Source organism: Ischnura elegans, chromosome 2 (assembly GCF_921293095.1).
Source record: "Ischnura elegans chromosome 2, ioIscEleg1.1, whole genome shotgun sequence".
Taxonomy (NCBI): domain Eukaryota; kingdom Metazoa; phylum Arthropoda; class Insecta; order Odonata; family Coenagrionidae; genus Ischnura; species Ischnura elegans.
This window is the reverse complement of record NC_060247.1, coordinates 58,658,257-58,677,892: the sequence shown is the minus strand read 5'-3', so window position 1 is coordinate 58,677,892 and position 19,636 is coordinate 58,658,257. Positions and strand designations below refer to the sequence as shown.

At 36.5% G+C, this 19,636-nt stretch overlaps 1 protein-coding gene across 1 annotated transcript in view; it reads left to right on the top strand.

The window, feature by feature from the left end:
• LOC124153792 (nicastrin) overlaps positions 1-14,686 on the top strand; it is a 35,871-nt gene extending 21,185 nt beyond the window's left edge. The window contains exons 10-14 of the mRNA XM_046527151.1: positions 3,451-3,634; positions 9,094-9,324; positions 10,217-10,340; positions 10,593-10,800; positions 12,754-14,686. Of these exons, the coding sequence (XP_046383107.1) occupies positions 3,451-3,634; positions 9,094-9,324; positions 10,217-10,340; positions 10,593-10,800; positions 12,754-12,772 (766 nt within the window). The 3' untranslated portion in view covers positions 12,773-14,686. The remainder of the gene's footprint in view (positions 1-3,450; positions 3,635-9,093; positions 9,325-10,216; positions 10,341-10,592; positions 10,801-12,753) is intronic.
• The last annotated feature ends 4,950 nt before the right edge of the window (positions 14,687-19,636 follow it).

Sequence of the window (19,636 nt, the reverse complement as noted above, 5' to 3'; positions counted from 1 at the left end):
ACTATAAGAAAAATCAAAGAATTCTGTGTGCCTTGTTAATTGTATGATTGTAAAAAACTAGGGAATTACAAACTCTAGTGAATACCTAATATCAAATCATTGAGTATTGAAAATCCAAAGAACAAAAAGCAAGATGGTTTTCCAGTGAAATATTATTGAATATGTCAACAGTTTCTGCTACATGCCAATGTTCAGGAACTTATAAGGTGAGGCTATGAAAGTTAACTCAGTGATTTGAATGCCAAATTTTTTGTTTGGCGCAAAAGGCAAACAGAAATGGGATAACCTGAATCCAAGATATTTTGGTTTGAGGCTAAATCAATTAAATTTTTTCCCATCTCTAATTATGAATATTTTAAAATCTTTTTCAACGTTAATGTTTTTATGGGTATTTGACTCATTTATAATATTTTTTGTATGGCTGGCCAATAAACTCTTATTCTTGCTGTGGAGGTCCAGTCCATAAAGAACTGTGCTAATGGAATTTTAAGGTCCCTGATGTGCTCTATATATTATTTGTACATATTTATACAAAAAACAAGTACCGTATAAGCTCGTGTAAGAGGCGCACCTTTTTTCCCAAAAATTGCAGCCGAAAATGAGGGTGCGCCTCTTACACAAACTTCTTATCTTCCCCCCTCCCCTTCACCGGTTGCGAGTCTAAGGGGAACTGAGTGGCCTTGGTTTTCAGTGTGAGTCAGTTATCTGTAATCCTAGGTCAAAAACAAGCGGCAGGCAGGGGAGTTTCTCCCTTAGTGACATATTTTTAAAATGCTCCTGTTTGCTTTTCTTGTAAGCATCGCGCCGTCACGTCGGTACTCCAGAGGTGAACATGGAAAAGATCGCGCGGGGGTTTTTCGCTCCGGAGGGCGCGCTAAATTTACCGCCGCGAGTGGGCATCCCGCGCCATTTATACTGCATATAGTAATCGCTTATCAAACTTAGAGAAACGCGTATTTTTGAATGACATATATGGTCAATATCTGTCTTGCCGAGTAATTTCCATTACGCTGAGGGCCTGATTTTCCAAAAATCATCTTCAGACGAAAATATGACGATTATTGCAACTGAAAATTATATTGGTATCAAAACCTGCGCTTTAAAAAATTCGAACGAGAGTGTTCATTGTTGGACTAAATTGTGGATGGAAGAAATCAGAAATGCTTGTAAGTGAAGAGCGCGGAAGGAGAGGTCCAGGGGAAGGAGCGCGATCCCTCCCCTCCGTATTTCAAGCTACGAAGCTATGAGCGAAGGAGCACGGGAAGAACACGTCCGATCTTGCATTTGACGTCGTTGCCTTCAAAGCTAAGGGGCGAAGGAGCAGCAATGTGATATACGCAGTTTGCGTTGCATAAAGTTTCCAGTCCGTCTCGTCTTGTTTGAATGCGCTTATGCTACGCTTGTTTCTTCCGAAATTGTCCTGTTTGGACTATTTTGAATATAAGTAGCCTTGTTGTAACTGTAAATCTTTGTGTCAAACAATTAGATCTTAAAAAACTTAAATTCTGTCAGATATGCATCTCGTTAGATCTCTTTCTTTTTTTGAACCTCGCGCGTGTCATACAATTATTGAAAGCTATCGAGATATCTTCGGGCTCAGTTGATGACTCACCTAGCATTTGGCCTCCAGAAACTGGGAGATCGATCAAGGTCAGTTGGTGAAACGGGGTAGGGATGAAACACGTTTCCATTGTTCCCCTGTAACTTGATGTTTTCCTGTGGGGTCTCGGAAAGGGAAAAAAAACGGCAGAGGCATTGGCTGATGGAGGACCGAGGGTGGTTCCGTTAAATCTACGACGTGGTTATTATCCTACGGCGCTGAGATTGCCCGATTGTTGTCCAAGCTCTTGGGAAGGTTTGTGCTAAATGCCTGTCGTGTTTTGCCTTAAAATTTTCCACGGCTGCAATTCTATTGCAATACTCCTGCGAGAGCATTTAAACAAAATTGTTCGTGAGTAGGACAAGCATTGCAGAGCAACGGCGTATGCGAAGAGAGGATCGGAACTCTTTCTACTCCCTCTTATACCGCTATTACCGCCGCAGTTATCAAAATTTCCTCTTTCAATATTAATTGAAAGAGGAAATTTTCCTTTCCTATCCTCTTTCAATTAATATTGAAAGAGGATAGGAAAGTTCGATAACTGTCAAAATTCCCGGCGTACGTCTGCAACACCGCGCGATAGTATTAAAAAAATGCCGTAAATTTTTTTTCTTTATAGCTCCGATGCTCAAAATAGGGGTGCGCCTCTTACACGTGTGCGCCTCTTACACAAGCTTATACGGTATTATGTATTTAAAAACATGAAAAGAGGAATTTTAGTTCAAAAGATAGGTCCCTTTATGAGAAAGTTCCCAAAAAGGAAATTTCTATTTGTAGATAATGGATTGACTAGCTACTGTCACTAAGCCCTCCCACAATCATTTGTGCAGTGTATATTTATGTATGTATACCACTGGAATTTATTTGTAAGATTGCCGGGCTAAAACAGGATAGATGGATTTAAATAGTAGGATCTATTATGTTGAACCTCATGCTCCAAAACTCCACTGCTAAGAATAAGTTCAGCTGTATGGGTATAATATTTTTATTGAATCAAATACTCATAAAATACATATATTATGTAGTGGAAAATTCTTTTGAAACATTCATAACTAGTGAAGGGAAAAAATAATTAAGTTGGTCCTCGAACCAGCAACTTTTGTATTCAGGGGTATGATAATCAATAGGCTGATTTTATAATTTTAAATAATTGATTTCAATGAAACAAGGTATTGGACTGCATAACTACGAAATAATCATTTCTATTTGCCTTCTGCATGAAACAAAATATATTTAAATCGCTGAGCCAACTTTCGTAGCCCCTCCTTGCTAATCAATGTGTTGTTTGTCCTATGGTTGCAATGGGTGCAAAAGAACCTAAATGGGATGGGAAACCAGAGAAATAGTATGCTTGAGAGGGAAATTTTAAATTAACTGTAATCACAACTCAATGATTAAATTTTCTTCTCTGTTAAAGTTAGGTTTAAAATTTGAACTGCTATAAAGTTAAAATTTTAGTGTACTGTATGTTTTCAATCTTGTTGTGTCCCAGTATGTGTCTTAAAAACATTTAATCTGTTGATTATTGACCTGTAACCATTCATATTTCACTCATTAGAGGTCTCAGGAAAAAATTGTCTCAGTTCTGAAATAATACATTTATTCAGTATTCATTATGTTGGGTACCTTATTTGTGTTATCCATCAACAAATTACTTCTTTGTAGCATGAAAGTATTAAATATGACTAAATAATGCAATGCTCAAATACAAACTTTGAGGTAGAAATTTTAGAATGTTACATTATATTCGTTTTATCTTTCTCCTTAATTATAGTAACATAATTTTCTAGCTCTAAAACTTTCACTCCATAATTAATTTTACTGAAACTTATATTAATTTGATTTTTCAGGTATTATCACAGTATATTTGATAACGCCTCCCTAATGAAGTATAAGTATGCCAATGGAAGTGACATTGAACCAAACTCAGTGCAAGTATTGTTGTCAAATGTATCCTCAGCTCTTGCGAAAAGTCTTTATCAGTATTTAACCAATGAGAAATACAGTGGAATAGGAGAAGACACGGCACCTTTGGTAAGTATAGTTTAGTTATTTAATATTACTATTCGAGGCCGTTATACTTAATCAGGAATAATGGCTTAGTATTAGAGATGGGTTGGTTCCGGTACACGGTTCTCGGTAATGCCGGTGTTCTTGCCTGTGGAACCGGTATCGAGAACCTATTGCATAAAGTTGGTACTATGAAACTGGCTCGGAACAGTGGCGAGGATTTGAATTTGGTGCCCAAAGCCGAAATGGTCTGCAGCATCGCACGAAATATGCTTGGAGCACAGTGGTGTGCAGCACACACATCAATAGTGAAACTCCTCCAACTCCTGACAACATTATCCGTTAATTTGGTGTAACTTGTGAGTCAGTTCAAAATATATTCATTCTGTATTCTGCGAGGAAGCTTAAATTGTTGCTTTAATTGACAACTTATTCCCATGCTTCACTTTCACAGTTCTTATATCCTCAAAAATAAACTGCTCAGCACGCCAGTACAGCGACACTGTGGATAAACTGAGTGGCCGTGAGCTAACGCACAATTGTAATGCAGTGTTGCATTCTGCTGGATAACTACTCTTTTTGATGCCTTGCATTGGTTTATCAACTTATGAATAAGATCTCAGAATGCATCTAGCTCACAAGACGACAAATATGTAACTGTATATGTACATGATTCAATCTTAAGACCACTTTCAGACGAAACAATTTTCGGCTGGCTGCTGTTCACGGCACGGCACACGGCGTGGCGAGTGAGTTATCTCGTCTGAAAGCAGCGTGAATTTCACCTCGTCTTACAGTGAACGGCAGCCAGCGAAAAGTCTTTTCATCTGAAAGCAGCCTCAATGTAGCACTGCCTGCATTTCATGCTGTAGACCTTGCACCATCAGGCCAAATTGAAATGGGCACCGTGCTGTCAATGATGCGATTCGACTCGTTTGACATAGAGACCTATGGTAAGTTGAAAGAGCGGTGCCATGCTGTGGACGGTAGCAAGGGTTAGTCAGCTCGTTTGAATGCTATGGAAATTTTACATTGTTGGCGAGAGCGATAAACTGACAAACGCTTGTATGACCATGTTGGCGAGCAACTCTCAAAAGAAAAAAACATGGACGCCATGCGATCAGAAAGTAATGTATATGTTTTTTGATCTTTTTCTTTTTTACTTTTGGGCCTTGAATACGCTGCAGACCATTTCGGCTTAGTGCACCAAATTCAAATCCTCGCCACCGTTCCAAGCTGGTTCCGAAGTACCGACTTAATGCAATCAGTTCTTGATGCCGGTTCCACAGGCAAGAACTGGCAGCACCAAGACCCAGGTATCGGAACCTACCCATCTCTAATAAAATGTGATTTTTGCAAGCTTATTAGTTCATTTTATTTAAGTACCTAATATGTGGAAGTGTAATTGATGTCAGGCAGGATCAACTAGAAAAAGGGAGTTAAACTACAATATAAGTAATTAATGACCAAATAATTTGTATGAAAGTTTTTGTGGCAAGAAAATAGTCTCCATTATTGAGATGATATGCCACCTTTTTTTAATAACATTGCTTACCCGAGGAAAAATAGCAATCAACAATGCTTGAAGAAGACTCAATTAGAATGTCCTAATCACTGTAGAGTATAAAACGCTATTGGAGGCGTTATCATAAAAAATAATTCTTGCCAATAAACCACATGTACTAGTATTTTCCGAGAGTGTAAACCTCCAAATTCATTAGTTACTTAATTATTATCAGCCATTAATCTTCTTACATTCATCCCACATCTCTCTTTCTACGACGGCGATGCATCCAAATGCATTTCTCAATGCGAAGAGTACTCACGTCATTACTTGATAAGTATTGCGGGAGCAGACGATGCTTTGGCTCGCCACACGAAACTTAACACAAAAATACTCAGTCTCGGTACAAGAAATAGAAAGCAGACTCCATTGAACAATTTTTTTTAAGAGAATTTCAACTTTAGAATGTAAAAATCTGCTTATAATAATCTTTAAATGTCTTATTAATCGTCATATCATTCAATGTATTCATCCACGTGGGTTCTTGCCGAGCACGAATGTGTACGGCTGTTGCTGGGATAAATGGTAGAGAAAATGTAGCACATTTTTATGATTTTTTAAAACAATCAATTGATATACTCAGGGTTATCATCATTTTCTACGAGTAATCTCTGAGAAAGAAGAAATGACCTAGCTAAACTTATCCTATTAAAACATATACGACAAATCATGGGAGAATGATGACTTTTTTATGTAATTGTCTCTGGGAAATCTATGAAAACATTGTGATTTTCATAAGGGAACGCAACAGTGATCATGGACCAACAGATTTACATTGACAAATGTTTAGAATTTATTGCAAAAAATCATGTGCAACTGTTAGAAAAAGATCCCACCAAGAAATGCCGAGCAGAGTGTAAAAGTGCTATTTCCAAAATAAAAATGGTCCTCACCCCAAGTGAAAAGTGGAATGTAACAGAGATGAATCCCACTACCCCCAGATTTTATGGCATGCCCAAAGTGCACAAACCTTCCATTTCCATCCGCCCGGTGGTCTCAGGCATAGGCTCCCCAGTGCATTCCCTATCCAAAGTTGTGAAGTGCAAATTCATGGAACATTCCAATTTCCTTGCAAAACACAGTATTAAGAATTCCATAGAATTGACAACATTCTTATCAAAAATAACACCGCCTAAAAATTCTATGCTAGTTTCCTTTGACGTGGTGAACTTATTCACGAGTGTTCCAAGAGATGAAGCAGTGCTCCTGGCCAAGGAAGTGCTACACGAAGCTAAAACGCCACAACTCATTTGCGATGAACTAATATCTTTATTGAAAGTGTGTACAAATCAAAATTATTTCATGTTTAACGGAAACTTCTACCTACAAAGGGACGGTTTAGCTATGGGCTCCCCATTGTCACCTCTGCTTTTCAAAATATTTTTGAACAATTTAGAAAAGAAACTTTTCAATAGTGACCACCCCCTCCTAAAGAATGTTCATTATTGGTTCCGCTATGTAGATGACATACTTTGTTTATGGACGGGAACGAAGAGGCAACTAAGAAATTTTTTACACCTTATCAATGCTTTAAATTCAAATATCAAGTTCACTATGGAGTTACAAGAGGGCAGCACTCTAAATTATTTAGATCTAAATATTTCCATTAAAGACGGCGAGCATAAGTTCTCCATTTACCGAAAGTCAACTTATACAGACCAAGTCATCCACGCAACTTCCAAGCATGCCATAACCCAAAAATTGTCAGCCTTTCATTGCATGCTGCATAGAGCTTTGTCGATCTCTTTAGAGCCCTCAGATCTCCTTTCAGAAATTACCACCATCAAAAAAATTGCGATAGCCAATGGTTACACCGAAAACTTGATCAACGATTTGTTTGAAAGCAAAAAGAGAAAATTCTTACTCAGAGGTATTTACTCTACCACCCCCATGGATCAACAGTCATGGCGACGCATAAAATATTTAGGCCAACCTTCTATTAAATTGGAAAAATTACTCAAAGTAATCAACATAAAACCGGCCTTTTACAATAATTCTAACCTGAAGAGCATGCTACCTTCAGTCAAGGACCCAATTGACTCAGCCCTCAAGAGCGGGGTCTACCAATTAAGGTGTGGTGATTGTGACACCAAATACATAGGACAAACAGGAAGAAGTCTGACCGTACGAGCGGAGGAACACTGGCGCGATTACTACAACAACACTGGGATGTCCCAATTTGCTACCCATCTTCGGGAGGAAGGCCACCAAGCAGTTTTTACCCCGGAATTGCTGCACCGAGTCAAAAAAGGAACACAGCTGGACATCAGAGAACAGTTGGAAATTTTAAAAATTGTAAAGAGGAAAGAACCCATTGCTAATGACCACCTTTTCCCTTTCCACTCCCCCCTCCTAGACATTCCACTATTACACCCCAAAAAATCCTTGTGATGCCAACCCACGCTCGTCTTTGTAACTACCTCTGGTTTTTCCCCTATCCCTTCCCTCCTTCACCATTCCCATCACTTACCTCTCCCCTCTCCCCTTCCCTTCAAACCACCCGACCACAGAGTATATATACCGGCAAATTCTGATGTGTATCACTAGTCTTGAAAATGGTACAGTGTAACCGAAACTAGTCGGCAATAAAGTGTATGTTTTTGTAGAAAAGCTAAGAAATTTCCTTTCAACCATAAAATATGGAATTCTACAAAGTAAAGGCCTCAACAATTCAGTGCATTGTGATTTTCGTTCATTAGGTATTTTTGGCAGTTTAGTGCTAAATTTCTTGATTTTAAATGTGAAAAGAGTTCAGGAAGGCGATCCTACAAGAACTTCAGACAGTAATCGTAGTTATGACGATTTTTCCACGGATGACAATAAACCCTATTTCTATTTTTTACTTCCCTGGGTAGGACGTTTTCCTGGATAGCACGTTCATTTTTTGTGGTCCCTTAAAAAAATAGTACTAAAGAAGTTTTACTGTAATAGGAATATGTAAAACATGAATTTTACCATGCAACAAGGAGTCGGAAAAGGAAAAGCCAATCACGCGTGCATTTGAACGTACACTTTCTTAATGTTGTTCTCGTGGAGGTATCAGCATTTTACATATTTTAATGCCTACTTTCAGTGATAAGTTTTCATAAAAATATAATTTAAAAAATTGAACCAACCAAATGTGCTAAACCTTCATAGAATACGCAACCGTTTTCTAAAGACAACCACGGACGAGCTGTGCTGTGAATTTGTAATTCGAATAATTGATAACTTTGTGTCATCAAATACCAAATAGTGTAAAAGTTTATTATTTGAGGTATTCAGTGATTCAACTATTCAAACGTCCCATCCCTCGTTTAAATGCAATATGGACACAATATATTTTATGTGTGGCCCTGGGAGTTGTAATGCATTCCCAAAGTGGCCGACAACGGTCGTTGGCCACCCCTGACTTAAATGATGAAAAGAAAAACCTTCATTCGGATAGGAGTCTCTATAAAAAAAGGTACAGATGAATAAAGAAGAGTTTCATGATGTTTTTATTTCGCAAGGTGCTACATTTCATAAAGCTGACCTCTGCATTTCCACTAGTTCCCCAGAAGGAAGGTTCGCTCAAGGGGGATTCAAAATTTAGATCCTCTTTGTCTCCCAAGAACTAACATTCATTCAATATTGTTACTGGAGGTTTTTTACGAATGACAAGAAAAATCTGCTTACCCTGTGGATTTGCACTTTTGAATACTTATTGTGTGTTTTTCATGTAATAATGTGTAATTGTGTGAAATTAAATGGGTTTGGGAAAATGTGAATTATTCTTTCTCATTTTTGAAAAATATTCGAGAAACGTCTTCTTCTGTGTTTTTTAAATGTGCTTTGAGAGTTTTTTTTTATTATGGCTGTATGTGTGCAAGTTCATGCATTTTTCTTTGTTTTATTCTTTTGAAAAATGTCAATTTTGACACCTTATTTATTTCATTAGGTAGACGAATTGTTACACTGTTACCTGGAATCGTCTGATTGTCCAATTTTTCGAGCTGCTACAGGACCTGGTCGGCGGTCATCCACTGCCCCTCCATCACTCTACGTGGGGGTGAATAACTGGCCGAATGCTGGAACTACATACACAGCACAAACTCTAGCATATCTTACTGGTACCCCAATGACTGATCTGTCAGAAGCCCAATGCCATCCAACGGCTGAAGATAAATATGTAAGCACCCAAGCAACTCTATGGTGACATTATTTTTGATAAATTCTCTATGATAGGTGTGCATTAATCTCCCTATTCATTTTCATATTTGTCCTCCTACAATCTTCGTTGAGATTCTGTGAATTCAATGGTCTCCAAAAATTTATGCTTTTTGAATAATCCTTTCAAATCACTGGTCATTTATTTTACATGCCCAGAGCTGTCAATATTAAATTCAAAATTTCTCATTTTTCTCCATCACCCTGCATTATTGATAAGTCTTATATTGAATCAATTTTGCCTTGGTTTATGGGTGTAATCTAGTCTTATTTATTGTAATTTGTTTCTTTTGAGTTTTTACCTCAGGATTCCTTGTTCAAATTGTTGTCAACTCAAGGATGGCCAACCCGTGGTAACCCAAATGGTTGTGTCATCCTATAAATGGCTTAATGACGTGGAAAAAATATGTTCTAATGTTTTAACTCAGATTTTCATTTTTTCAGAAACTTTTTTAATTCAGAAATTTAACCAAGTACACATGTAGAGGATTGATTCAGGCTTATTTTGATGGAATTTTAACAATAGTAACTGGCAATCCACTTGTTATTTAGCTTCATCTCAATACTGGTCCCAATACATTTTGTTTTATCTTCGAGTTACCTTCATTCCCTTGGTCATATAGGCATTCAAAGATTAACTGACTAATATGGCAGACTATCAACAGGGGATGCATTAGTATTCTATAGCCATTTTTTAAGAAAGCTAGTTTTGGCTTGCCAACGTAGAACTCACCTTCAAATTTATGACTTGGTTTTTTTATTCTTGTGTAAAGTTTGTTTGATATATTGTGCATGATTGTCTTCTCATTTATTGATAAAGTTCTAATTAGTTTCCATCTTTTCCTCGGGTGCAGCTGTACCAGTATACATGGATTAGGGGAATCAATGCTAGTTATCCTGGTAGCAGCGAGAATGGTGTGTGCTACCGTTCAACGTACAATTATTCCATTGCAGTGAGCCCTGCCTTTGAGATTGAAGGTAATTATTAATGTATCCATTCCTGGAATTTGCACTCTTATTTTTGATGTGGTATGGATATGTGACTGGATGTGATAAATATTGTTCCATTTACTGCATAAGCAAAGAATGAGTATATGTAGTCCTTGTATTTTAGACTTTCATGTGTAAAAACAGATGATGGTAGCATTGATTACTATTCCGAGTGAATTTGTTTGTGCAGTATATTTGTCACTTAAATTTAAGTTTCTTATATATAAAATATTCTTTCAGATTATGACTGGGCTAGCGGAAACTTTTCCACTTGGACGGAGTCTGTTTGGAAAGAGTTTTCTGTGCGGATATTCCTTCGTCCATCTCGTCAGCATGAAATTGTTACACTCTGTCTTGGATTGGTTGTCCTCATTCTGTCATTTATTGTCGTCCATTTTGTATCATCACGATCTGGCACTCTGTTCTGCAATAGCAGTGGCACCAACACGTAAGTGGATATCATATTTTTTAAACAGGGGAAAGTATTTCTTTTTTGAAGTTAATGGGCTCCATTTTTTTAATGATATGAATTTTTGTCATTTCTAAACATATTTTGTTGGGTTTGTTGTGAAAAGTCTTTTATCTTCAGATTTTTTACAGGGAGTTCAGTTATTATTCATGTTTTATGGCGGACATAACAGGTTTTAATTTAGGATTTTACTTTGGTTTTTACATTTAATAGGAAAACATGGCTTATATATGCCTTAAACAACTTTCTTGGCAATAGCATCAACAGTAAAATGAAAGACTATGAAAATCGTATTTTCATAGTCGAATTTGCAAGAAAAAATGAAATTTGCAAATTTGCAGGAAAGCCCAAGAGGTTTTGTTAAATTTCGGATAATGGATTTGTGAATTTGAATGTTCTTCAATATGATCATAATAATCACCCAATGCACGGTATTAGAAAACCAGCAGATTTACGAAAAAGTTGATTAAATATTTGCAGCTCCAATGAATTCCCATCCAAAAGCCATTATGTCAAGGTTATCTACAGTTCAGTAGTAATAATATCCAACTTTTTAGGGAAGGAATGATATGGAATTAAAATCTCAAATCCTTATTTTTGTGCATGGGCATACCTTTGTACATATACTGCCTGATTTTTAAAAAAAATTTCCACTTTAAACCCAGCTGGAAAAGCTATTTAATTGCTGTGACTGTCTGATTGGTGAATCAGATTGAGTGGTAAAAATGTGTTGTTAATATCATTCTGCTACAAATAAAGTAATCTGAGCGCAGAAATAATGCATACATTTTTCAAGTTACGATAGTGTTGTGACATAATTAAAAGCTGCCTCTGTGTAAAAAAATATAGTCTAATGCCATATGGGCACAGAGAAAAATTTCCATTCTCAAAAATTAAGCTTTGAGGAAAACACAACAGTAAGTTTGGCATAGCTGGATTCCATAAAAGAAAAAGTTCAAAAATTAAGAAAAAGAATCTTTTACTAGGGAGACGTGAACATGTGTTTTTTTACCTGAGAGTAATATGTAGGAGGAGCTACAGAGCTGCTGATGGCATTGAGAGTGGGACTTTGCGGAGGGAATTCATTAGAGCAGATGATTTTTTAATGCCTTTTTTCTTTAAAATATTGATTTCATAATGTCATTCATGAGTAGAGATGCGTGAAAATCGCAAATGCGATAAATGCGATATAGATGCGGTGTGCGCAAATAAATGCGACATAGATGCGATGACTGGACATTTATGATATTTTTACACAAATTTGCCTTTTCGACGGCAAAATTCGTACATTTTGTTCCGAGCACAGTTAAAATGCTCCGCCGACACTCACCGCTTAAAGCATGTGAGCGACTGGCCAGCTGTTAGTTGGCTGGGACTACAAGTGGGCGCAGGCAAGTTACACCTCCGCCACTATATGTCTTATTCCTTAATTTATTATTGTTCTACAGCATAATTATTTAACATATTCTGTATTTTGTCATATAACTGTGTTTCACTACATTTTATCGTCGTCTACTTCATTATGAAAATAAAAAAATAGACTCTACGAAATGTGATAAACTGTGAAAGTGTGATAAAATGAAAATTAAAATGAAAGTGCAATTTTCACATATCTCTATTCATGAGGTGATTCACTGACAGCATCTGATGGACTATAGCAGTGCTACTGAATTGGAAGCTTTGTCATTAAAATAAAGTGTTTACCTACCTGCAAAGACAGGCTTCACTGACTTAGTGTTTTAATACAAAGGTTGGACTTGATAGATTAGCGTGGAACTCACGCTTGACTGAGCCACAGGAAAATTAACAACAGATTTATGCAAAGTCGGATTGGATTCCAAGACCTGAGGAATTTTATCACTCCCCTTTGACAGCTTCAAGATAATTGGAACAGATTTAGCAATATTTTTATGGGGTGTCTTTTTCCCACAGGTTGGTTGTTGGTTGCTAGGGGCACGACGCAAATCAGATATCCTTGTCGAGGCTCGGCCAAGATTGGTGGTCTCCTTCCTCTTCTTCTGTTCCTGTGACACAGCTGTGAGTGAAGATCACTAGAGAGAAGGCTGGTTGGTGAGCAGAGTTGCCTTTAAGGTTTTGAGACTCAAAACATCTTAGTCTCAGGTCAACTGCTCACTGTGTTCTTGTAAGGGTAATTGATTTGCGGTCTCGGAGCAACGTAAAATTTAAAAAGAAGCGAGTTGAGATTTTTGGAATCGGTGAATGTAGATAAATACCTCTGTATTGGTACATATATGGTGAGAATGGAGCTGGGGCTGTATATAATTTGTCTAATTTAAGAAGAAGCTACTTTAATTTTATATAAACCAGATCTTTTTAGTCTTGCATAACCAGTAGGATGTTAGAGATTTGCATAATTCAGCCATTAGTCTCTAGTAAAATATAATGAAATGGGGAGTTGTGTACATTTTGATATTTTTGAAATTGCATTTTTTAATCAGAGTCTTTTAATCCCCGATTGTTTGCCACTGATGTTGTACTATGGCTTTGAGCAATGAAATTGTCCCAAACTCAGTGACTGCCTTAAGAAATATCAGTCCAAACAGTACAATGTACATTCCTCATGCAAATATTTATCAGCTAAAATTTTTATGTGTGATAACTTGAATGCGTGTGATAAGTTGCTACCATGTTGCAACTATTAATCTGTACAGTTATGGTTGTATAATGCATTTTCATGACTTAGATTGCTTAGATGTATCTCCTATTTTTTGTTGTTTTTTTTAACGTTGATGTAACCATTGTTATTAATAATTGACTATTTAATTTTCATTTTATTGGTACAGACAATTTTCCATGACTTATGGTATTGTCCGTGCATCATTATTATGTTCTATTTTAAAAGAACAGCTGAAAGACTAAATTTTTTGTTTTTAATGCTTTAATGATAGTTTTTATGCAAAAAATGATCTCACGAGTAAATTCATACGTACCGTATTTAGTCGCACGTAAGACAGATGGACATCAGACATCAAGGTAAATTAAATTATATATGTTAAACTACGAAAATCATATGGAATAATTTATCAGTATTTAGCAGATCCTGTATTTAGCTATCCTATGTTTTTTTTATTTTCAATTTTGAATGAAACGGAAAAAAACAAGCATTTCATGTTCTCTCATTGTTTTTGAATTTTTTCCCATTAATTTTTATCTCTTGTCATCATGAAGCAATATCAAAGCAGGTGAATAATCTAAAGTCAAATTAATGTGCAGAGAAATGGTATTTTTCGGGATGCCTGTTGAGTGTTATTTTTTTTTTTTTTTGGGATGAAGTAAACTGACTAGTGTCTTAAAACATTCTTTGATATTGACTCATTAAGGTAAATTTTATAATTTAGGACACTTCTTATCAGACAAAAATACGGTACTTATTACCTTGTTTGCATTCCCCTGTGCAATTCTATCATACCTATAACTTTACACAAACTTGATGTGTAGAAAGAAATCATAATACTCGTAGACTCAGGCTCTTAAATAATTTACACCAAATGAGCATGTTGAATTGGGTGAAGATTATCTTTCCTAAGTGAGCTCCTCTTTCCTCAATGTCATTTCTTTACTTGTGCATGTCGATAAAGTATCTTTAATTGTTAGCAGTATTTACCCATAAAAACTTTCTTGTCTGTTGTTTCAAAATTTAGATGACCAAGATCAAAATTCACTTTCGGGTCAGCAAACATGGTAAATTTTGGATGTGTGTCTTTGTTTAAATGCAATTGATGAATATGAGAGATCAGTGCCAACATATTTTTGGTACAAATGTGATTTTTAAGCAATTAAATGAAAGCAACTCAGTGTAGAAAGTGATTATTTAAGAATAAAATTTAGTTATAATTTATGTAAACTAGCATTTTTGTTTACTAATTTATTCTGCGGTGAGAAGTCCATCCAATCTGTACTCCATTCCAATGTGAGTTTATTTCAAGTACAAGCCCTCTTGAGATGCTAGTTTATTTGAATCAGTGTCAAGACTTACATCACTTAATGGCTCATTATGAAAAATATCACTACATATTTATATTTTGGGGTAAAGCATGAACGGTACGATATCTACATTACACATTTCAAGGTTGTTTGGTGACATTAATGGCACCAGCAAAGGGTTCAGAGATATGAAGGAAGGCTTAATCAATATTTATTTATCCTAATTACTTAGTAAAAAAATGAAGACACCCAAATTTGAATGCATTATTCTGTGTATGACTGCATACTTTAAAAATTCCTCCACCCATTACTATTTCTTTTACAAATTAAGCTAGAGATTTATGCTCATTAATTATTACTTTATACCCAACAAAAGTATTTGAAAACATATTTTTATGGTGCGTAATCTGCCAAACCTACGAACTGCCATCGTATTTCACCGAAAAGAAAACATGACAACTGCGCATCCACTTTTGTGCCAATACGTCCCGCGCCAAGGTGGACCACACCGAGATATCCTGTTCCTGGGTAAGGTGGCTGAAAAAGTTTCATCAAATCTGTGCTCCAATTTTCATGGTCCGACCACTGTTAGAGATTTTCATTAATATGTAAAAATCAGACTCCCTAATCAGACCACATTATGAATTGCATGTTTCAGCTTTTTTCCTCTAAAAACTGAGTTTATCATTTTTCCATGTGTGCTTTTCATTTTACTTATCGTACACCTCATGTTCAGCTAGATTTAGTACTGCAGCACTCTGTTGGAATTATTATTGTGGATAAGCAAGCCTTCTATTCTTCCAATGCTTGGATGACATTGCTTTATATACTACACATCATATTTGCACGTAAAAATAAATGTTAATTGCTCTTTTTTGGGGAGGAGGGGAGAAAAATGCGACAAGGTATGGTGACTTCCCCCACTCTCCTCTACCACACTGCTAGCTTTAAGTCAGGATCCCCACTTTATTCAGATGTCACAAAGTTATTCTGTTATCTGTGTTCCAATGGTGTTCACTTGATCAGCATCCTAGTAAAAAAAATATTGCTACCACCCTAGCAGTATTTTTTACTATATACATTCAAAGCATCCCTTATAACTTTTTTATGTTAACCCTTCATAACCCAGAGCTGCTTCTGGGAGAGATTAAATGTCAGTACTTCTAATTTTAAATATATGAAAACTTTATACTCAAAGATAATTATTTTGGAAGCTACATATTTTGCCATCAAACTTTACAGCACTAAAGAGCACGTAGTTTAAATCATTCCTGAATAGAGCTGAAAATATTTACTTTTTAGGTATTACTTAGAAGCAACGGTTTCTAATGGGATAACATTTTCCTTCATTAATATTTATTCTCTGCTATATATCTGCATTTGTGGCTGCTTGATAGTAAAAAAATGATTTTTTTGTAGATGTCAATTTTTATTACTTTTTTATTTTTATTTTTAACGTAAAACTTGTGGTTTGGTGTAAAATAATTTTTGAAGAGTTTTTCTTTTTGTTAATTTTTGAAAAGTTTTTGTCTCAAAGGTATTTATTTTTAAAATATCTTTTGTAGGGATCATTTAGTGATCCTTATTTTTACATTTGACATTGTTTTTATCGGGTTATATATTTTCAGCTTTATTTTAATGGGAGCCATTTTTGACCATCCAGCAAGTATTCATTGCTTAAAGATTGAATCTAACTTTCTTTCTCTCATTTTTTGACGTCCATGTGACTTGTCCCATCATGCTCTCACGTTGCGTGGAAGTGAAACCATTGAATTGGACAACGGATAAAAATAACGGCTAGGAAGAGGATCTTAATGGCTGTTCTACCGTAATTGTTTTGAAGTTACTCCTATGTAGCTTAATAATGACTTATTGTGAGCGCTATGTATCAAATGAAACCGATTTCGTTAGGAAACACCGATTGAAAGAACTCTTCGCAATTTCATCGAAGATTTTCGTTTTGGAACGAAGCGGTTTCTCCTATCGTCTTCCTATAGTCTGTATATGTTAGTAGATCTCTGGAAGGCGTTTTCCTCAATGCCTTTTCCTATGTTTATCCCATTATCGTTATTTGTGCGCGGGAAATAAGCGTTGACTTAAGCGTTAGATCAAGCCCGCTTATCGGTCATATTTGCCGACGTGGACCCTTTTGATTGTTCAACTTCCTATTCAATTGTTTTGATGCCTGATTGATCGGAGGCAAAATGTCAGCGTGTATTTTCTTTGCAGCATGTATTATCTTCTTTTTGGTCCAGATGACTAATAGGAATGACCACATTTCAAAACGATATGCCTGGCTATGTTTTATTGAGTCGGTACGTGATGGTATCGCGTACCATCATGGTGAAGGCGAAATTTGATCGAAAGCGACGATGACGAAGGTGTTTTTGAAATGCTACCAGACATTCTTATTTTGTGATACGGACGTGGACAAAGGAAGAGAAAGAGTGTATAAATCAGGATATTCCACTCGATTTGGGAGTTGACGAAGAAATGGTAGCTCTTGTGTTGCAAATTAGTTGAGTTTCTGCCGTGTTCGTAAATACTTTGTAATATACAACGCATTTTATACGGTATCGCGGGTTATTCATGCCCCATTCAATTGTCATGATCAGCACTTTGGGGGTCGCATCACTTCCGTTCGACCGACATTTTGTTTTCAATCCCTAACGGAATAGGGACCGTGCTGACGCATAGCTTTCATTACACTAAAGCTGTGAGACTACAATTCTCTTGGTAAATATATATATTAAACTATGCCAACAATCACGTGTATGTCAATAATGCATATTTGACTGCAGTACCTGTATCGTCTAATATTAATAATTATCGCTACTAAGATATAGACGATTATTCATTGATCTATGATTATTTTTATCCTATGTATGAGAGAGCGTTGTAGCTTACTTTGTAGGGCGTTCGGCGGCCGATTGAGGGGTCCCTGTTGAATAATTTGGACACCCCCTAAATAAAGTACTCAGAAGTGTCCGGTGGCTCAGGGAAAGGATCAATCCTCTCTTACTCTGAATGCGTGAAAGTCACGCGACCATGACGAAGTTAGGTGTGAGCTTCCACCTTCATCTATCAAAATTAACGTTCGAGTAGAATTACTGAGTGAATGACTCCGTGTAGGTTCCCTGAAAATTTCTAGCATTATTACTAAGCAATGAGGTAACGGAAATTAAGACAAAGTATAACCGATCGAGCGGTAGTGACTTTCCTTATCACACACTCAAGTACGCACGCGTCCATATATTGATTGCACCGGAGAAAAAACTCATTGTTTCAATCTAGTGTTCTATTCTGGTCATAAATATTTATGGAAAACGTTTCTTAGGTTCGTCTTAATATTTGAACTTCTATTGTCCCTAGCAGCGTATTATTGTCTAAAATACATTTGGCTTCCGCAATTTAAGCCGGCCTTCCGAGTATTTCGTGATATCTGGTGTATGTGGTTTAATTAACACGCGATTGGTGAATTTTAAATCCTAGATAGGCATTTCCTTTTGCTGAAAAGTGTTGCCAGATTACCAGTGAATTCGCTGGAGAGTATTTCATATGAGTAATGGATCCACACAGACAGAAAAAAAACGTTGATATGAAGGTCTGGTAAACAAACTGAAGTCTCTTTTAATAACGATATTTTTTCTAGATTAAGCGCCCCTTAATGCACATTGGAAGTACCTAATTCGGCATTTCACGTTGTTGTATATTGGAGTACTGTTCCAGTAAAGTTATTGCACAGTTGCAGTCATTCGACACGACTATTTCGGAGTGTTGGCATCATTATTAGCCGTACGTACATGCATTATTAGGTACTCATCTGCATGTACGTTGACGCTAGTAAGAGCTATCGATTAATTTCGGGTAAAAGTAGATAACTGTCGAGTTAATTTTTCTCTATGAAGACTTTTTCCATCAATGTCGCGTCATTTTTTTTATACACACTTTGCATGCAGAAATGAACTTCACAGTTTTCCTACAGTTTTGTTGGAAACCGTTTACGCACTTTTGGCAGCCAGGTGTGTGTATTTTTGGAACACAATAAAGCGATTCTCTTCTATTTTTCCATTTCTTACACGTTAAATTCTCGTTTTTCCCCTCAGTGCATTGCGATTTCCATTTCTTCGTCTCTGAAGGAAAAAAACAACGGCATTTGGATCTCCGCAAGGGTCGTTTGTATGGTGATTTGATGGTTCAGTAACCTCTGTGCCTACCAATGCCTACCATATCCATCGCTTACCATTTCCTCATCCGGGAACCCGTTGAAACTCGTTGGTGCATGAGAATGATCACGTACCATTCCCTGTATCTCGTTCTTGTTCTCTTCAGGCGCCATGAAATCTCATTTAGCCGCCTTTCTCAACCTGAAATAACATTATTCTACTTCCTTACCTCTCATTAACGCAGTTCTGGTCTAGATATCCCTCCAGTAGAAAAAAAACGTGTTCTTATTATCCTTAGCAGAAGGAATCTTCTGCTACACTTCACTCCTTTCGGCCAGCATCTGGTGGCGTATCCAACACAGAATGATTTAATATCTAGAACATTTATTAGTTTTTACTCTTTTTATTATTATTATTATTATATAGTACAAGTTACAAGTTGGCTATTTGCCAGGTGGTAACAGGTTATACAAAATAAAAAGAAAAACAAAAATATAGCAAATGAGAAATACATTACCAAAATGAAACTGGAAAGTATTAAAATTCAGTGATATTAATTTTCCAATATTAATCCTCTACACCTCTTTTTGAAAATCCTTACGTTGTTAGGGTAGGGCTTAAACAGTTCTGCAGGGAGTCTATTCCATTCCGTAATCGTCCTGTTAAGGTACGAGAATTTCTTTACATTATTCCTTTGCGGCCGG